This window comes from Rhodotorula graminis (genome assembly GCF_001329695.1).
Source record: "Rhodotorula graminis WP1 unplaced genomic scaffold RHOBAscaffold_1, whole genome shotgun sequence".
Classification (NCBI taxonomy): Eukaryota; Fungi; Basidiomycota; class Microbotryomycetes; order Sporidiobolales; family Sporidiobolaceae; genus Rhodotorula; species Rhodotorula graminis.
Window position 1 is genome coordinate 1,209,683 of NW_017264928.1, and position 16,747 is coordinate 1,226,429.

Consider the following 16,747-nt stretch of genomic DNA (forward strand, 5'->3'; position numbering starts at 1 on the left):
GGAAAGGCGAAACGGCTCGAGAAAGACGCGTCTCGAGGCGTTTGCGGGCTTGGCTCGGCTCGCTTTGCCTCGTCGACACGCCTGGCTCGCTCCCACCTTGCAGAGCGCACGCGCGATGGCGACGGTCAACTACTCTCGCCCGATGCGGCCCTCGACAGGTCCGTGCCCGCTCCCCTTGGTCTCGCACGCTCCTCGCCGGCGGACCCTTCCCCACGCCTCGTCTCCCCTCCCCCCTTCTGCCCAACCTCGCCGCCGCCTCGCCCCGCGAGCATGGCAGGCCTCCTCAAGCGCACCAAGAGCGTCACTGACTACTTTCGTGGTCCCTCCCGCTCCTCCTCCCGGTCGCCGTCGCCTCTCCCCGCCTCGGTCGCTCCTCCTCCTGGTCCTCGTCCTCCCGACCCGCCTCGCCTCGACCTCCCACCGCCGTCCGACACGCTCCATCCGCCTCGCGCAGACTCTTACTCGGCACGCGACCGCGACGTGAGTCCCCCCAACCGTCCTCTCTGAGCCCACTCCCCCTCTCGCCCTCTCACTCGCCCGGCGCGTCCGCCAAGCCGCCCGACGAGATCCGACGAGCGCACCCAGCAACGGCCGGGGCCCGTCTCGCGCGTATCAAGCAGTGGCGCTGACCTGTGCTCGCCTACGCAGGGCACCGCCCACGCCGCACCGACGCTCGACACCTCGTTCACCCGCTCGCAAACGGTCGACGACATCCTCGGCGCGTACGGCGACTCGCCGACCAAGACGCGGTTCGCGCCCGAGCCTCAGCGCTACGACAGCAACTACACGACGGCCACGACCGCGTCGGGCTCGTCGTCGCGCGACGAGATGGCCGGCATGCCCGTCCTCGACCACCGCAACGAGCGCGCCGAGTTGCGCCAGAGCACGCGTTCGAGCAGCACCCGCAACCGGCCGGTCGGCGCCAGCAGGACCAAGAGCAGCTCGGAGCTCGACATCATCGACCGCCTCGACATCTCGGGCCTGTATGGAGGCGGCAGTGCGTCCCTCTCTCTCGCCCGTCCTCTTCCCGTCCTCCCGACTGACCTCGAGCCACTCTCGCAGGCTTTGTCCGTCACGATGGACCCTACGCCGCCGCCTCGACGACCCGCAACCAGGGCTCGCTCGCGCCCATCGCCGCCTTCGACCCGTCCGCCTTTACCCTCACTCCTTCCCCCGCTTCCTCGAGCGCGTCGTCGATGCGCCGCGCCCACTCGAGCGGCCTGCCCGCCTCTTCGGGGCTCGCGAGGTCCGAGGGCCCGTACGGCGCCGCGTCCAAGGCGCTCACCGGCAGTAGCAGCAGCCCGGGCGCTCGCGGCGCAGGAGGAGGAGGAACGCGGCGCGACATCTCGCTCGGGTACCCGAGCCAGCGCGAGGAACGCGGCAAGGGGCAGCAGCTGCTCGAGATCTACGGCGTGCAGGACAACGAGGCGTGGGAGGACTATGGGCAGGCGACGTACGACTCGAAGGCGGCGTCGAGGGAGAGCGTCTTGCCACCGGGCGCGCCGGGGAGGACCAAGGAGGAGCGCTTTGCGCGCACGCAGAGCATCTGGGACATCGAGGTGCGCTCTCTCTCTCTCTCTCTGTCGCCTTGAACGACCGACTGACCCTGTTGCACGAACAGGCGACCCTCAAGGCCGGCAAGCCCGTCGGCCAAGCACCTCCTCCCGTTCCCGTCATGCCCTCGGCCTTCGCCGCCCCCGAGCTCTCGCCGTCGAACAAGCCCAAGCGGTCCAAGTCGATCGCGGCGCGCTTCCGAGCCGGGCGCAAGAACCCGAACAGCCCGATGGGCGACGACCTCACGGTCCAGGTCGACGACGGCCGCGAGGCGGGCCAGGCCGGCAGCGCGCCGACGAGCCCGACCGACGACCGCCCTCGCGGCGGACGCGACTGGCCCTTGACGGCGTCGATGCCGGCTTCGGCGTCGGACGCGACGGCGTCGGCTTCGGCGTCGGCCAGTCGTCGCGGGAGCGAGGCGGCCGAGCGCGGCGCACCGCTCGAGATCCGCACGCAGGCGCTCCGGTTCGAGGACCCGCCGGCGCCGAGGAGCCCGGTCGACCGGCAGGGAGGGTTCGGGCGGACGTGGACGGACGAGGGCGCCGGCGGGTCGCCGACGACGAGCAAGAAGGAGAAGGGCGGGCTCAAGAGGCTGTTCAGCACCAAGCGCAAGGTGCGCCCTCCTCTCCCTCTCTCTCTTTCTCTCCTCGTTCTTTGCAGCTGCGTGTACTGACGTCCTCGTCCCGCAGAGCTGAGTCGAGCCGACTAGACGTCGGGGTCGCAGGCGATCCCTCCCCATCCTTTATCCCTCTCTCTCTCTGGCCCTCTCGCTCGCCCCTCGCCCCACCCTTCTGCGCGCGTTGCTGCCTCGACGGACACTGCCTGTGCATAGTCTCGCAGTCGTGTAGATTCCCCCCTCTCTTTGTCGCGCAAGTCGGACCCCTCCGCGAGGTTGTACTCGAGCCTCGGCCCGGTCGCGCTCCTTTGCTCCTTTCTCCTGGACTGTGTCGTCGAGAGCTTTGACTACAGGGTCCGGCGGAACGGCCGAAACAAAGCAGGAGAGCGACGAGAACGATCGGGGCTTCCCTTTGTCGCCCGCCGCCGAACGACCTCGACGGCGACGAGGGCTTGCCTCTGCTCTGCACCGGTCCTCGCCCCGCTGAGCGCCATGGACGTCGACCTATCGCCGCCGCAGTCGCCCTTCGACGCTCGCCCCGCGCCCGCCTCGCCTCCTGCGACCGCCGACACGACCTCATCAGTCGCCGAGCCGTCGTCGACCAAGGTGTCGACTCCTCCCACCCCGAGCGAGGGTCCGACTGCCGCCAAGCCTCTGCCAGTCGAGTGGCCCTTGACCAGCTTCAGCTCGACGCCGCACAACGTCGCCGCCATCGCGTTCGTCCTCGGCGCGACCTGGTCGGTCGGAGCCGTCCTCCTCGCCCTCAACGCCTCGAGCTGGTTCGCCTGGTCGTCGGCCGCCCTCCAGCACCACGTCCAGCAGCTCCCGCAAGGTGTCTGGTACGCCGCGACGCACAGCTCCCAACTCGGCTTCTACCTCGCGTGCTGGTCCTTCTTCCACCTCGCCGAGTTCATCGTCACGTCCATGTACAACCCGGGCAAGCTCTCGGTGTCCTGTGCGTCCCTCCTTCTTCTTGTCGGGGCTGAGTTGTACCTCACTGACCTCCTTGCCCCTCCTCCTTCCCCTCGACCAGCTTACCTCCTCGACAACGGCCAGCTGTACCACGTCGCCCACGTCGCCGGCATCCTCGAGCACGTCCTCGAGGACGCCTACCTCCCGGCCGAGTACCGTCGCTGGAAGCACGCTGGCGGCCTCTTCCTCGTCGGTGCGCCCAAGCTCCTCCCCTACTCCCTCGCGTCCTCGAAACTGACCCGCCGCACGTCGCCAGGTGTCGCCCTCATCGCTGCCGGTCAGTGGCTCCGGTCGTACGCCATGATCAGCGCCAGCAGCAACTTCTCGCATCTGTGCGTCGTCCTCCCTCGTCGTCATCGACGCCGGCGAGCACTGACCCAGAGCATCCTCTCCCGCAGGCTCGCCTACAGCAAGCGCCCTGGCCACCGCCTCGTCAAGGAGGGCATCTACGGCTGGTCTCGTCATCCGTCTTACGCCGGCTTCTACTGGTGGGCCTTTGGCACGCAGGTGCGTCCCTCCCTCGCCGAGTCCTCCCTCGCCGAGCGGTCGACCTGACCTTCCCCCTACCCCTCGACGCAGGTCATGCTCGGCAACCCTGTCTGCGGGCTCCTCTTCCTCTGCATGCTCCAGTGGTTCTTCCACAAGCGCATTCGCGGTGCGTCCCCACCCTCACCCTCGTCGAGACGACCCCGGACCCTGACGAGCCTCTGCCTCGCAGTCGAGGAGGTCTATCTCGTCAAGTTCTTCGGCAAGGAGTACGAGGACTATCGTCGCGAGGTGCCGAGCCGCATCCTCTTCGTGCCGTAGAAGGTCGAGTCTTGCATTTTCCCGTTTCCCGGCCGACCCTTTGTCCCCGCGCCCCAAGCGTCCGGGTCCTCGACGCGATCGACTCGCGCCTGTTTATCGAGAGCTTCTCGCCTGTTTCCTTCCACCTCTCTGCTTCTCTCTCGTGCGCACACGATGAAGGACTCGAGCTCGTCGGCGCCTGCCGGGCGGGCCATGTACGCGACGCTCGCCGCCTGCATCGTCGGGATCGTCCTCTACTGCTCCTTGTGCGTCGACGTTCCTTCCTCGACCTCCCTCTCTCTCGAACGCGAGCTCACGCGCCTTTGTCGCCCCGCAGAGCTTTGCCGAGTTACGGCGTCCCCTCGTTCGAGCTGCCGGCTTGGACGTCCAAGATCACTTCCGACCCGGGCCTGCTCTGTACGTCTCCCTTTCCTCTCCCTTCCACGGTCTCGAGGCAAGGCTTTCAAGCAGACAACCTGACTGACCGCTTGAACCTCCAGTTCGCTCTTCCCCGTCCTCGAGCGGCTCGCTCGAGCTCCTCGCCTCGACCAGTTGCGCCGCCTCGCCGACCTTGCTCGCCGAGTACGGGCAGCACAATCTGCGCATGGCGCAAGTCCACGTCGGTTCCGGCTACCGCGTTCAGAAGGTGCTGCAGAAGGCGGCGCGAGGCGAGCGCGTGCGCGTCGGCGTCCTCGGCGGGAGCGGTGCGTCCTCTTCCCGCCTCTTTCTCTCCCACGCCGTCCTCTCGAGCTCTCTCACTGACCTCTGAGGGCCCACAGTCTCGCTCGGCCACGGTACCGACCCTAAAACCGGGCACCGCAACAAGTACGGCGCCGTGCCGCACGAGGCGCAGTGGCACCAGCTCGTCCTCGCGCACCTCGAGCAGACGTTCCCGCAGGCCGACATCGAGTTCGTCCTCGGCGCAAGGCGGCGACCGACTCGAGCTTCTTCGAGTGGTGCTGGCCGTCCCTAATGTGAGTCTCCCTCTTTCCCTCATGCCGTGGCCCTCTCCCTCGACGTGTGCCCTCTCTTTCTCGGCGCCCGGCGTCCTGACGTGCTCCGACACACAGTGGAGAAGACCTCGACCTCATCGCCGTCGAGATGGCGGTCAACGACGAGTTCTCGAACGGCATGGACTCGGTCGAGAACCTGCTGCGGTCGCTCCTCAACCTCGACAGCGAGCCGGCTGTCCTGTTCGTCGACTTCTTCGCGCTCCAGAGCGGTTCGGCGCAAAAGACGATCCTGTCGGGCCAAGACGTGCAGAACTCGCTGGCGAGCTGGTACGACGTTCCTCAGGTGCGCCTCGCAGTTTCCTCCCTTGCCTCTCCGTCGCTGCCTCTCGCTCCTGAGGAGCGCTCACTGACTCGATTCTCGACCACGCAGATCTCGGCTCGCCCAGCTCTTCTGCAAGCCATGATCCGCGACCCTGCACTCGCCGAGCCGCTGTTCCTCGGAGATTTGCGGCACGGAACGCAGGTCGTCCACCGGTTCGTCGGCAACATGGTCGTCGGCTACCTGCAGGAGGAGCAGTGTCGAGCCGAGCGCTTGGGGCTCGAAGAGCACGACGACGGGCGCGACGAGGACGTGGCTAAAGCGTGGCTCGGGCGAGACGGTCTTGGGAAGGTCCCGTCGGTGCGTCTCTCTTTCCCTCGTCGGGCGGTCCACAAAGCCTGACTCGTGCACCTGCAGGTCAAGCTCAACGAGGGCTGGGATACCAAGATCGAGCATCCGACCAAGCCGCCGACTTGCGGCGTCGCCGGCGCCGGGCTCGAGCCTGTCGAGCCGTCGCCCGACTGGCAGCTGTTCAACTGGAAGTACTCGAGTGCGTCCTGCTCCTTCTCTCTCTCCCTCGTCCTTCTGAACTCTCGACTGACACTCTCGGGCCCTGCAGAATACTTCTGGGAGACGACCGTCCCCTCCTCGAGCACCATCGCCTTTGCCGCCGTCGTGCGCGAGGGAGCTCAAGGCCTCCTCGCCGTCTCCTACCTTCGCTCTCGCCAGTACGACCTCGGCAAGGCGCGATGCTCGGTCGAGGGGCAGGAGGTGACACTCGATGGCAGCTGGCAGCGGAGCACGTCGGTCGCGCAGACGGCCATCGTCGCTCGCGGTCTCGCGCCCGGTCGGCACGAGGTTCGCTGTCGGACGCTTCCTCGAGCGAAGGAGGGTGGTGGGACTGCTTTCCGTTTGATGGGCGTCATGACCTTGTAGCTTTGCGTCGGCGTCGTCGTCGTCGTCGTCGTCGAGAGCAATCGCACCTCTTGTTGTTGTCGCTCGGGCCTCGCGCCGACTCTGGTTCCTTTTGTCTCTCGTATCGAGGTTCCTTCGCTGCTTCACGAGCCTGCAGAGAGAGCCAACAGCGAGAGAGAAGCTGGGTTCCGCGGTCCGACCGCAGAGAGGAGCTTGCGCTCAAAAGTGCGGGGCGCCAGCGCGCCAGCTCGTCGTCCTCCTCCCACTCGACTCGAACATGGTCAAGGGGCGCCTGTGGCCCTTTGCCGCTGCGCTGTGCGCCAGCTGCATCGTCCTCTGGTGCGTCCACGCTCGCGCCTGATCAGCCTCCGCCCCCGCTCACCTCGTCCCTCGATCGCCTCGACCCACAACGGCGGCTCGCAGGTGGCTCGCCCTCTCGCTCGCAGGTCCTGGTGCGCTGGACGCATCTTCATCTGGCACGGTCGCGTCCTTGGCTCGCGTCCTGAGCACGGCACGAGGTGAGCCCCCCCTTCTTCCCCCCGACCGCGACTCGTCGTCCTCGAGCTGATCCTCTTGAACTCGCGCAGTTCCTGCCGCATCTACCTGCCGGGTCGACCCGTCTCTACTACGAGAATATGGGCGGCACACGTTGAGCCTGTCGCGCGTCCACGAGGGATCGGGCTACCGGGTGCAGCGGGTTCTCGAGCGGTTGGAGAGCGGCGAGGGCATCAAGGCTGCGGTCATCGGCGGCAGCGGTGCGTCTGCGCCATCCTCCTCTATCCCGAGCGCGGTCTGACCCGGCGCCGTCCCCTCTCGCAGTGTCGAACGGCCACGGCATGTCGCCTTCGGGCGTCCCGTTCGAGTACGGTGCTGTCAAGGCGCCTTGGCACACGTTCGTCTCGGCCTGGCTCAACACGACATACGGGCCGCAGGCGTTCATCAACGGCGCGATGGCCGCGACCGACTCGACCTTCTTCCGTTACTGCTGGGCCGAGCGGATCCGCCTGGCAGAGTCGGCGCCCGACTTGGTCCTCGTCGAGCTCGACGTGAACGACGTTGCGTGCGTCTCACCCTCCCCTTTCTTCCCCTCGAGCGACACCTGGACTCGAGTTGACCGGACCCTCGCCCGCAGAGACGAGCCCTCTCGCCTTGCAGCTGAGCTCCTCGTCCGCTCGATCCTCCTCCTGCCCAACAAGCCTGCCGTGAGTCTCTCCTATCCCTGCACGTGTTCCTGTGTCGGCCGTATGACCTCGAGCTCACGCTCGACACGTCCCGCAGGTCATCTTTGTCGGCGCTTTCGCGCTCGTCTCGCAGTCGCGCCGGGACGGGATCCTGAACGGCGGCGACGTCCACGCCCAAGTTGCGGCGTACTACGACGTGCCTCATGTGCGTCGTCTTGCTCGATGTATACTCCTCGTCGGCCCCACTAACAGCCGTGTGTCCACAGATCTCGCTTCGCGGGCCATTTCTCCCGGCGCTCACCGCCAACCACTCGCTCAGCCAGCCTTGGTTCAACGGCGACCCTCGTCACATCGCCGCACCTCTACACCGAGCACTCGGCGACATGGTCATCGCGTTCCTGAGCGAGCAGCGCTGCTCGATCGACGCCGCCGACCTCGTCCTCTCGAACGAGGGCTCGTTCTCGTTTTCCCAACTCGTCGGCGAGGTCCCCTCGGTGCGCTCAATCTCTCCTCTCCTCTTCTCCCATCATCCTTGTCCCTGTTCCTGACACTCTCCTCTCGCAGCGTCTCATGCGCGACGAGTGGGACGCGACGGTCGTTCACCCCGCCTCTCCGCCAGCCTGTCGCATCGCAGGCTCGACGCTCGAGCCCGCCTCAGCAAGCCCCGACTGGTCCCTCTACTCGTTCCGCGACGTCAAGACGTACCTCGAGACGACCAAAGGCGCAGGGCGCACGATCGATTTCGACGTCGAGGTGCCGCCTGGAGCGGCCGGCGAGGTCGGCGTCGCGTTCCTGCGCTCGCCGCACTACAAGCTCGGCAAGGCCGTGTGTCGAGTCGGTGAGCAGGAGAAGGTACTGGACGGCTTCTGGTCGCGCAAGGCGTCCCTCACCGAGTGCGTCCCCTCTTTCTCTCTCTTTTTCTCTCTTTCTCGCTTTCTCTCCTTCCCCGCCTCTCCCCTCCTCCCTCCTCGCACGCGCGCTCGACACCTCGTGCCTCCTCTCTCTTCGACGCGACGTCCTCTTACTGACTCTTTCGTCCTCGCCCTGCCTCGTCGTCGCCGCAGGATCGAGATTGTCGCGAGGAACTTGCCGGTCGGGACCCACCGCCTCTCGTGCACGACCTCGAGCAAGGGCAAGGCGTTCCGGATAGCAGCTGTAGTCTCTGCATGAGGTAGACTTATTCTCGCACCTCGAGAGAGAGTGCGGAGAGTCCGCTTCGGAGGTGCGAGCGTCGAGCAACCCGGTTGCCGCCGCGCTCGCACCCTCGATTGTTCGCTCGCTCCTCGCTCCTCCACACTCTTGCTCTTTGGCTCCCTCTCGCTACCTCGACGTCTGCCTCAGCTTCAGCCTCGCGCTATGTTGTCGACGCTGCGCGGCCTGCGCACACGAGCGCGCTCGAGATCCAGCGAGGAGGGCTGGGTGCCGCTCTCCGAGCGAGGCGCCGAGTGGCCGCGCGACATGCGGCGAGCTGTGCCGTCTCTGCTGCAGATCGCCTTGCCAGCACTCGCGCTCTTCCTGGCGGGCGCGACGGCGGGCTACCTTGCCTTCCCGACGTTCCTCGGCCCCGTCGTCCTCTCGGTCTCGCCCGACCCGCTCTTTCCGGTCGACCTCTCTTACCTCAAGGTGCGCTCCCTCTCGACGACGGTCAAGCGCGAGAGCGAGCAACGTCGAGCAGGACTGACTCGTCGCCATTTCCGCAGACTCGTCCTTACGATCCTCTTCCCGCAAGCCTCGTCCACCAGCGCAACCTCAACTACAAGCAGTGCGACGACGCGTTCACACTCCTGTGGCCTGCCGTTCACGAGGCGGCCCAGCAGTTCGCGCGCGACGGCATCTCGCTCGACGAGCTCGACCGGCTCGAGCGCGAGGAGACGAGGGTCTCGATCGTCGACGGTCAGCTGTACGGTCCGTCCTCTCTCTTGCACTCTCTCGCACGTCCAGTCTCGCCAATGTGCCCGACCTGACGAGCCCCCGCCACCGACCCGCAGTCAAGACGTTCCACGGCGAGTGGACCTCGAGGTCCTTCGCCGTCCTCGCCTCGCTCAACGAGGCGGTGCGCACCTCGCCCGACGTCTTTCCTGACGTAGAGTTCGTCTTCCGGTACGTCTCGTCTCTCCTGGTCTTCTCCCTCGGACGAGCTCGTCCACCGAGCCCTAGCTGACCTCTTTTCGAACCCGCAGGGCGACCGACAACCTCGGGAACGGCGCTCACTTTGGATTGACCAAGCGCGACTCGGACCGCATGTTCCTCCTGCCCGACTTTGGCTTCTACTCGTGGCCCGAGCCTCGTGCTCTCGGCTGGCAAAATGCTCGACGCAAGGCGATCCAGTTCGACTCGAGCCTCAACTGGACCTCGAAGGAGGACAAGCTCGTGCGTCCTTGCCTTCTCTCTCTCGTCCTTTCAGCCTTTCTTCGCCGGCGAGGATGCCTGCGCCGTGAATACGGCGGCGGGCGAGCGTTGGCTGGATCGACGCACTGACCTCTTTTGGCACCCTCCCTTCCTGCAGTTTTGGCGCGGCGCATACCTGTCGCAGCTCCGCCATGATCTTCGAGACGTCGCCAACGCCCACCCTTGGGGCGACATCGGCGAGATCAAGTGGGGCGAGGGCGCCGCAGGGTGGATCACGATGGAGGAGCACTGCGGCAAGCGCTATCTGGCGGACGCCGACTCGCACTCGTACTCGGGCCGCCTCAAGTACCTCATGCTGTGCCGCTCGGTCGTCGTCTCACACCGCAAGAAGTGGCGCCAGTCGTGGCACGGCGCGCTCGACGGTCGGCCCGGCTCGCCGACGCAGAACTTTGTCGAGCTCGGCTCAGAGAGCTGGGACGGCCTCGTCGAAGCGGTGGAGGATCTGCGTGCGAGGCCGGCGCACGCAGAAGCTGTCGCCGAGAACGCCGTGCGGGCGCTGCGCGACCGGTCCGTCCTCGCGACCTTCCCAAGTTGACCTCGATCCTGACTGACGCGCTTTCTCCTCTCGCAGATACCTCACGCCGGCGAGCGTCGCGTGTTACTGGCGTCGAGTCCTATCGGTCCGTCCCTCTCTCCTTCTCTGTCCCTCAGAAACTGTGGCTGACCACCCTCGAGCGTCCAGGAGTACGCCGTTCGTCGACCCTCTCTCCTCTGCTTTCCGTTAGTTCGCACTTCTGACACTTCTATACGCTCACAGACCCTGCAGCGCTTCGTCCCGACTCGAGGTGGCATCGATTTTGAGTCGTTCATCCTCGCGCGAGAAGGTCCGTGCGCCTTTCGCTCTCCTTCCCTTTCTCGCTCTCCTTCCTCGAGGGCGCCCACTGACGCTCGTCCTCCGCCCTCAAGTCGACTACGCGCCGCATTAGCGAGTACGCCAGGCCTTTGCAGTTGAGTCGAGCGTGCAGGTCAGGCCGAGTCGAGGTGACCGCGTTCGAGGGGAGGAGGAGGCCGGACGCGGAGGACGTTCTTCGCGAGGAATGCGACGTCGACAGATTCAGGAGGACAGAACGCTACAGACGAGAGACGATGCAGATATGAAGAGGTCCGGCTACAAGATGGGGAAGAGGAGCGAGGGGAGAAAGAGAGTGACAGGAAGGGGAGGGACTATGCTACAGATGCGAGTAGCTCGCGCGAGAGGGAGAGACTATGGAAAGAAAGGGTTCGTGCCCGTGCTTGACGTCGTCGAGCCCTGCGGCGTGAAGTGGCCGAGCCCGAGAGGCGACGCTGGCATCGGCGTGCGGTTCCTCGCCGACGGCGTGCGCGCCTTCTCGCACCCGGGCGTCGGGAGGTACGCCGTCCTGTCCGACGACGGAGACGACGGGATGGCATCGCTGAAGTAGCACGCTCGCTCGGACGACGGCGCGCTCGGGCAGCCGGGCGAGTCCGGGAACGAGTAGGCGTGCCACTCGAACGAGGCACGGCCGCCGCCGAGAGAGGGAGCTGGCGGCATGTGCGACGGCGTGAGGGGCGTGCGAGGGCCCGAGTTCCCGAGGACGAACGCCGAGGATCGAGAGATGTGCGGCGAGGGTGGTGCGCTAGTCGAGGGGGAGGAGAACGGCGAGGAGGACGAGCCGAAGCCGCGCGGGAGCTTGAGGACGAGGCTCGACGGGATGCGGCGCACGGCTCGCTCGGCGACGGCGCCCATCTCAGACGGGTGCGGCGTCGACGATCGGCTGGACCTGCCGCTGCGCTCGTCGACGGCGGCGCACGGCGCGAGCATCGTCACGCCGGAGCTGGCGGGGCTGATCCCTTCGAGAGACATGCTCTGGAAGCCCGGCGTGCCAGGCTCGACGCCGAGACCCATGCCGGCGTCGCCCGACGCCTCGAAGCGCATCTGCTGCAGGCCGGCGAGCGTGCCACCTGGCAGCTTGCCCGACGCGGCGCGCCTCGCGGCGAGGCTCGACGGCAGGACGGCGCCGGGCACGGGCGTCGTCGGCGAGACGATGGAAGGCGACTCGAGGCCGACGTCGACCTTGATCCCGCCCGGCGTGGGAGGGCCAGCGTCGTAGGTGAAAGGCATGCGGAGGAAGGGCGCAGCCGTATCCATGGACGAGCTCTTCTTCCACTGCGAGACGCGCCCTTGGTCGTCGCCAAAGTCGACGCGTTGAACGTCGTCGTCGAGGTCGCCGTGGTCGAAGAGGCCCGACAGATGGCCCTCGGGCGGCGACACGTGGACGACGGGACCGAAAGAGGGCGACTCGGGCGGCGTCGGGTTCTCGTCTGCGCGCATCTCGACGGGTCTTAGTAGCCTGTACGTCGTCGACAGAGTAGAAGGAGGAGGAGACGCACCCAGCGAGACCAACGAGTCGATCGTGCCGTCGCTCGACACGCTCAAGTGGCGGACGCCGTCGAGCTCTGGCTCGTCGTCGTCCTCGTAATGAAGCACTGGCGAGTCAGGCTCGTAGTACGGCGCGACCATGACGAAGTGAACGTCGTGGGTGAGGGCGGAAGGTCGAAAGAGACGAAAGAAAGGCGCCGAGAGGCGGAGCGAGGGCGACGAGGCGAGAGGGGGTCGGTGCGAGACAGGCGGCGCAGCTCGACGGCTCGCGTCTTGCGCGTCGACGTTGGCGTGGCACGACGAGGTTGTTATGTGACGCTCGGCGAAGTCGTCGATGAGGCTGTGCGGCACTCGGTCGGCTGGCCCAGGTTCGCGAGTCGGCGGGGAAGGAGGAGGAGGCGGCGGCGAACGTGCGCGCGAGGCGGTGGGGAACCACGAGGAGCAAGAGAGTGCCAGGCGAGCCAGCACCTGCGTGTGTGTGTGTGCAGGAGACAAGCGTCGAGCGCGAGGCGGGAGCGAGAGAGGGCGAGCGAGCGACGGAGTTGAGCGAGAGCTCAAGGCACGACTGGCCACGAGTGTGCGCCCGGGCTGCTCGATGCGGTGCGCGCTCTCAAGAGCACTGCGCCGGCGTCGGCACGAACTTCCAACCCTCTCGTCGCCCCCGGAAGAGAAGTCGCCTCGTTCGAGCGCACTTTCCACGCCCGGCTCGCGGTCGGCCGACGACCTTCCACGCTCGGCGAAATGCCATTGTCGAGTCGGTGGGGCACACTTCCGAAGCGCGTCCGGTAGCACAGAGCGTCACTCGAAGGGACGTGCGCGAGAAGAGGCGCTGCCGCAAGTCGGCCGACGGCGAGGCGAGCTATCCCTTGAGCAGCGCGCTCAGCAGCTGCTGCGCGCCCGGGAACAGCAACGGCTGTATTCGATGCACTGCGGCGTGTTCGCCGGGACAAGCTCGTCGGGAACGGAGCGAGTGCGCAGGCCATCGCGCGAGCTGTGAGTCGACGGTCGAGCGGCCTGAGCGGCTTTGACGAGACTCGCTCGTGCTGCTCCTCTCTCGTCCTTGCGCCCGTGTCTGCGTCGCTCGCGTGGAAGCCTCGGCAGCATCGAAAGATGAAGGCACGCGGCGAGGCTGAGTGCGTGCGGGACGAGACTCTCGGCGGGCTCCCTCGACTCGAATCGAGCAAGCCGACGATGCGAGGAAAGGACGGTCGCGACGGCTGGCATTGGCAGTGCCCTCCTCGACGGTGCAACAGGCACTCTCCTCGACGAGCTCCGATTAATCGTCGTCGAGGTCGGACCCATCGGCGCCTGCTCGCCGGCGAGCAGCGCCGTCTCGGATCCCGCTCGCACGACCGCTCTTTCCGCTCAACGACGGGAACATGCCGACAGCGTCCGAGCCCGGGACCTTGTTGAGCACGCCTGTGAGAGAAAGAGAGTCAGGAAGAAGGGCTCGGACTGGCAAGGGCACGAGGAGAGGGAGGACGTACCGCACTGCACCATGCCGATTTCGAGCGACGCAGTCTGGAACGTGTCGCCTCCCGGCAGCTCGTCGAAGCCCACGAGTCTGCGAGGGGTCCAAGGCAAGGTCAGGTCAGGGCCATCGTCGGTTGGCGGCCGTACCTCGAGGAGCGCGAGAGCGGGACGTACTTCATCTTGGTGACGCCGTCGACGAAACCGATGACACAGGGCAGCACCTTGACCTCGAGCTTGGCGACGAGAAAGGGCACGTTGGCGACGTCGGCCTTGAGGAAGAGCGTGTCGGTGTGCTTGGCGGCGAGTTTCTGCAGGAGCGAGAGTCGGCTCCCGCTTCGAGGGTGAGGACGACCGAGAGAAAGAGAGCGCACCTCGAGATGGGCGTCCATGATCCTGCACCGCCGAAAGTCGCGGTGGTAGAAGTGCAAGACCGAGCGCTTGGCTTTGCTGCGCGCACGAGAGAGGGTCACTTGGTGGTCGAGAGGGGAGAGAGGAGGGTCGAGACACGCACGCCGTCGTTTCGATGAGCTCCTTCTCGACCTTGACCTCGGTGTACCGCCCGAATGTAGTGTTCTGGCGCTGTTGAGACGCGGCAACTCTGCGAGGGTGTGACGGCAGGGTCAGCTCGCGAGGGAGGGGAGGGGAGGGGAGGTGCGGGGAGGAGGAGGACGCACTGAGCCTGCAGCTCGCGCATACGCTGCTCCCTGAAGCCGCCGAGGTCAAAGTCGTTGTCGAGCTCTTCCTCGAGCTCCTCGAGCAGGGCGTCCGAGTCGTCCGAGTCGAGATCTTGACGCGACTGGTTGTGGACTGATGAGGACGAGGCGCTGGTGGGAGAGGCTGCGGTGAGCTCGGGGGCCGCTTGGCTGGCTTGTGGAGGGTCTGTTCACCTTGGTCGTGCACTCATAGTGGCAGCTCGTGGCGGTTGAGACGAGCGAGTGTCCAGCGAGGACGACGACCTCTCCTCCCTCTCGCTCTCGCGGTCGCCGTGCTCTCGCTAGCGCGTGGTGACGGTCTACACGCTGTTACCGCGTTCCTGCAGGCTCCCGCCCCGCAGCGTGCACTCGCTGCGAGCGCCAGTCGCCCTTGCTGCTCGCCTCCTCCCCGGCCGACAACCTGCTCGGGCGGGCGCCTCGGCGCTGCGGCACCAAACGAGGAGCTCCCACGATGCTCGCTCTCTACTCTATGCTCTCTCTGGCTGGGCGAGGTGGAGCGCGGCAAGGACTCTTTGGTCCAGTCGGCTGGCGGTGGTGTGCGTCGGCCGCAGGCTCAGGTGCGCCCTCCTCCCTTTCTTCCCTCTCTCGGGTCGACGAGCCTGACTGACACAGGCATCCACCGCGTCCTCTCCGACTACAGGTGCAAGCTCGGCCTCGCAGCGCACCAGCTCGACCGCAAAAGTGCGTCCTGCCCCTCCCGCACTTCCTCTCCCGGACCGCGCGCTCGCCTCTGTCTGTGAACGTGCAGGAACTTCGAGCCCGCACGCCTCGACGCGATAGTCGAGTCGTTCCCAAGTGCGTCCTCGCTGCCCCTCTTCTCGTGCAGGGCCGGCACTGACCTTCCTCCTCGGCGTGCGCAGCTCGTCCTGTCGCGCGAGCCGACCGCGCACCGCTCTGCCTCGCCTGCAATAAGCGCTCGTCGACGTGCGGCCGCAAACGAGCGCGACTGTGACACGCGCATGTCTGATCGCGCAGGCACGACGGCTAGATTGCGCGGGCGGAGCGGCTTCGTGACGGCTCGAGGCTTGAGAGGTGCGCTCACTTCTCCCTGTGCAGTGCGCGCCGTCCACCTTTCGTACATACCGCTCACGCGTTCTGGCATCGTGTGCGCAGCTCGACAAAATCTCGGGCCTGAGCGCGCGTCGTCCTCTCGTCCTCCTCCTCCTGCAGCTCAACCTCGCCCTCGTCCCACGGCGCGCCAATTCCCCTCGCCGCCTTTCATGCATCTTCTCGCGTCGCTCTTTGCTGCAACAGACGAGCCGCTTCCGTTCTCCCTTCCGAGCGAGGGCGGTGAGTGGTCGACGCGGGCGATCTGACCGCGTTCGGCGGAGGAAGCTTCCCGGCGGAGCAGCACACCGGCTCGGCCCCAGCCCATGCGGCCAAGACGAGGGCAGCCAGTGAGATTCGTGCGGGCGAGCGAGCGAGCGAGAGTGACCACGTCGCGAGAGAGCGCCGCTCGAGGGAGAGGGAAATGACGAGCTCACGGTCCGCGCCTTGCCGAGGAGGAAGCGCTGGACGCGACGATCAGAGAGCTCGAGTGCGGAGGCCGACTGCTGATAAAGCTGGCCTGGAGGGAGCGGCGCGCGCGCGTGTGCTGCGGCCGAGGCTGACGACGAAACGAAGCTGGCCCCGACCGACCGACGTCGCAAAGTCCGACCCTCGCCCTCTCTCCACCTGCCCACCTCGCGCTCGCTCGACCATGCCCATCGCCAGCGTGCTCAAGGGCTTGCTGCACAAGCACGACAAGCAGCAGCAGCAACACGCCAGCTCGACCCCGTCGCCCGCCTCGAGCTCGACGTCGTCCTCGGCCCCGCCGCCTCCCCACCAAGAAGCAGCGTCATCCTCGTCCGCCGCCGCCGTCATCTCGCAGCCCGAGCAGGCCCACCTCGCGCAGCCGTCTAGCAGGACTCAGCCTCACGCCAACAGCGACGCCGCCACCGCCAAGGGCATGGACCAGCAGCAGCACCACCAGCACCACGCCGCCGCCTCGGGCTCGGCCACGGCGGTCCAGCCCACGGCCCAGCAGGCCAAAGCCGAGGACATCGTCCGCCGCGAGGCAGAGCAGAAGGCCAAGCGCGACCAGAGCGTGTTCGAGGGCCTCCCCGAGGGCCTCGTCCTCGGCCGCAAGATGGGCGACGGCGCCTTCTCCAACGTCTTCGAGGCGACCCTCCGCCCGACTGCCGCCCAGCTCCAGCTCGACCCGTCGCTCGGCAAGGTCCCCGTCAAGGTCGCGGTCAAGTGCGTCCGCAAGTTCGAGCTCAACCAGTCGCAGGTCAGTCTCGTTCCGCTCCTCGTCTCCCCCCTCCCCCCCCCCCTCGAAGAATGGTCGGGCGGCAGCCAATTTTTCGGGGGGCGCGCCCCGGCGGTCGTCGCCCTCAAATAGATCATCCGTCCGTGTTTTTGAGGGAGCGGGGTGAGACGAGTGGCCTGTTCTGGAGTTGCGCGGGAGATGGAGAGGGGGGGACAGCGTGCTGACGGTCCTGCTCCTGTGGTCTCATCAAAAAAAGAGAAACGAAGG

General features: G+C 66.8%; 7 protein-coding genes across 7 annotated transcripts in view; 5 read left to right on the top strand and 2 right to left on the bottom strand.

The window, feature by feature from the left end:
• Positions 1–85: 85 nt before the first annotated feature.
• Positions 86–2,263, top strand: RHOBADRAFT_50783 (uncharacterized protein; the record flags this gene model as incomplete). The annotated part of the gene is made up of 6 exons (XM_018415496.1): positions 86–158; positions 455–480; positions 649–997; positions 1,063–1,559; positions 1,622–2,167; positions 2,246–2,263. The coding sequence occupies exons 1-6, from the start codon at positions 116–118 to the stop codon at positions 2,261–2,263; spliced, it is 1,479 nt and encodes a 492-aa protein (XP_018274351.1). The 5' UTR covers positions 86–115.
• A 777-nt stretch (positions 2,264–3,040) lies between these two features.
• On the top strand, positions 3,041–3,925 carry RHOBADRAFT_748 (uncharacterized protein; the record flags this gene model as incomplete). The annotated part of the gene is made up of 6 exons (XM_018419187.1): positions 3,041–3,125; positions 3,204–3,335; positions 3,399–3,474; positions 3,541–3,649; positions 3,722–3,797; positions 3,861–3,925. Coding segments are annotated over 6 exons (543 nt in total), but the record flags the coding sequence as incomplete, so codon positions are not given.
• Positions 3,926–4,102: 177 nt separating this feature from the next.
• On the top strand, positions 4,103–6,136 carry RHOBADRAFT_40851 (uncharacterized protein; the record flags this gene model as incomplete). The annotated part of the gene is made up of 8 exons (XM_018413784.1): positions 4,103–4,194; positions 4,266–4,345; positions 4,429–4,632; positions 4,708–4,837; positions 4,999–5,224; positions 5,312–5,560; positions 5,618–5,750; positions 5,820–6,136. The coding sequence occupies 8 exons, from the start codon at positions 4,103–4,105 to the stop codon at positions 6,134–6,136; spliced, it is 1,431 nt and encodes a 476-aa protein (XP_018274353.1).
• A 256-nt stretch (positions 6,137–6,392) lies between these two features.
• On the top strand, positions 6,393–10,631 carry RHOBADRAFT_50785 (uncharacterized protein; the record flags this gene model as incomplete). The annotated part of the gene is made up of 18 exons (XM_018415497.1): positions 6,393–6,454; positions 6,539–6,567; positions 6,703–6,870; positions 6,935–7,175; positions 7,248–7,317; positions 7,394–7,501; positions 7,563–7,790; positions 7,861–8,189; positions 8,361–8,451; positions 8,785–8,919; positions 8,997–9,201; positions 9,285–9,396; positions 9,477–9,666; positions 9,803–10,212; positions 10,277–10,325; positions 10,388–10,396; positions 10,463–10,529; positions 10,612–10,631. The coding sequence occupies 18 exons, from the start codon at positions 6,393–6,395 to the stop codon at positions 10,629–10,631; spliced, it is 2,523 nt and encodes an 840-aa protein (XP_018274354.1).
• Positions 10,630–12,439, bottom strand: RHOBADRAFT_50786 (uncharacterized protein). The gene is made up of 2 exons (XM_018415498.1): positions 12,055–12,439; positions 10,630–11,985 (listed from the first exon to the last, which is right to left on the bottom strand). The coding sequence occupies exons 1-2, from the start codon at positions 12,182–12,184 to the stop codon at positions 10,910–10,912; spliced, it is 1,206 nt and encodes a 401-aa protein (XP_018274355.1). The 5' UTR covers positions 12,185–12,439; the 3' UTR covers positions 10,630–10,909.
• Positions 12,440–13,408: 969 nt separating this feature from the next.
• On the bottom strand, positions 13,409–14,116 carry RHOBADRAFT_10581 (uncharacterized protein; the record flags this gene model as incomplete). The annotated part of the gene is made up of 4 exons (XM_018411994.1): positions 13,409–13,607; positions 13,691–13,824; positions 13,888–13,963; positions 14,028–14,116. Coding segments are annotated over 4 exons (498 nt in total), but the record flags the coding sequence as incomplete, so codon positions are not given.
• A 2,061-nt stretch (positions 14,117–16,177) lies between these two features.
• RHOBADRAFT_10829 (uncharacterized protein) overlaps positions 16,178–16,747 on the top strand; it is a gene marked incomplete at both ends in the record, with an annotated part of 2,727 nt that continues 2,157 nt past the window's right edge. The window contains one exon of the mRNA XM_018412010.1: positions 16,178–16,501. Within this exon, the coding sequence (XP_018274357.1) occupies positions 16,178–16,501 (324 nt within the window). The remainder of the gene's footprint in view (positions 16,502–16,747) is intronic.

What these genes read in the sequence shown, in the direction of transcription:
- RHOBADRAFT_50786 (XM_018415498.1), bottom strand. Translation starts at nt 12,184, where the DNA reads ATGGTCGCGCCGTACTACGAGCCTGACTCGCCAGTGCTTCATTACGAG. An exon ending in CGACTCGTTGGTCTCGCTGG is followed by an intron (nt 11,986 to 12,054) that starts GTGCGTCTCCTC and finishes AGATGCGCGCAG; the next exon opens with ACGAGAACCCGACGCCGCCC.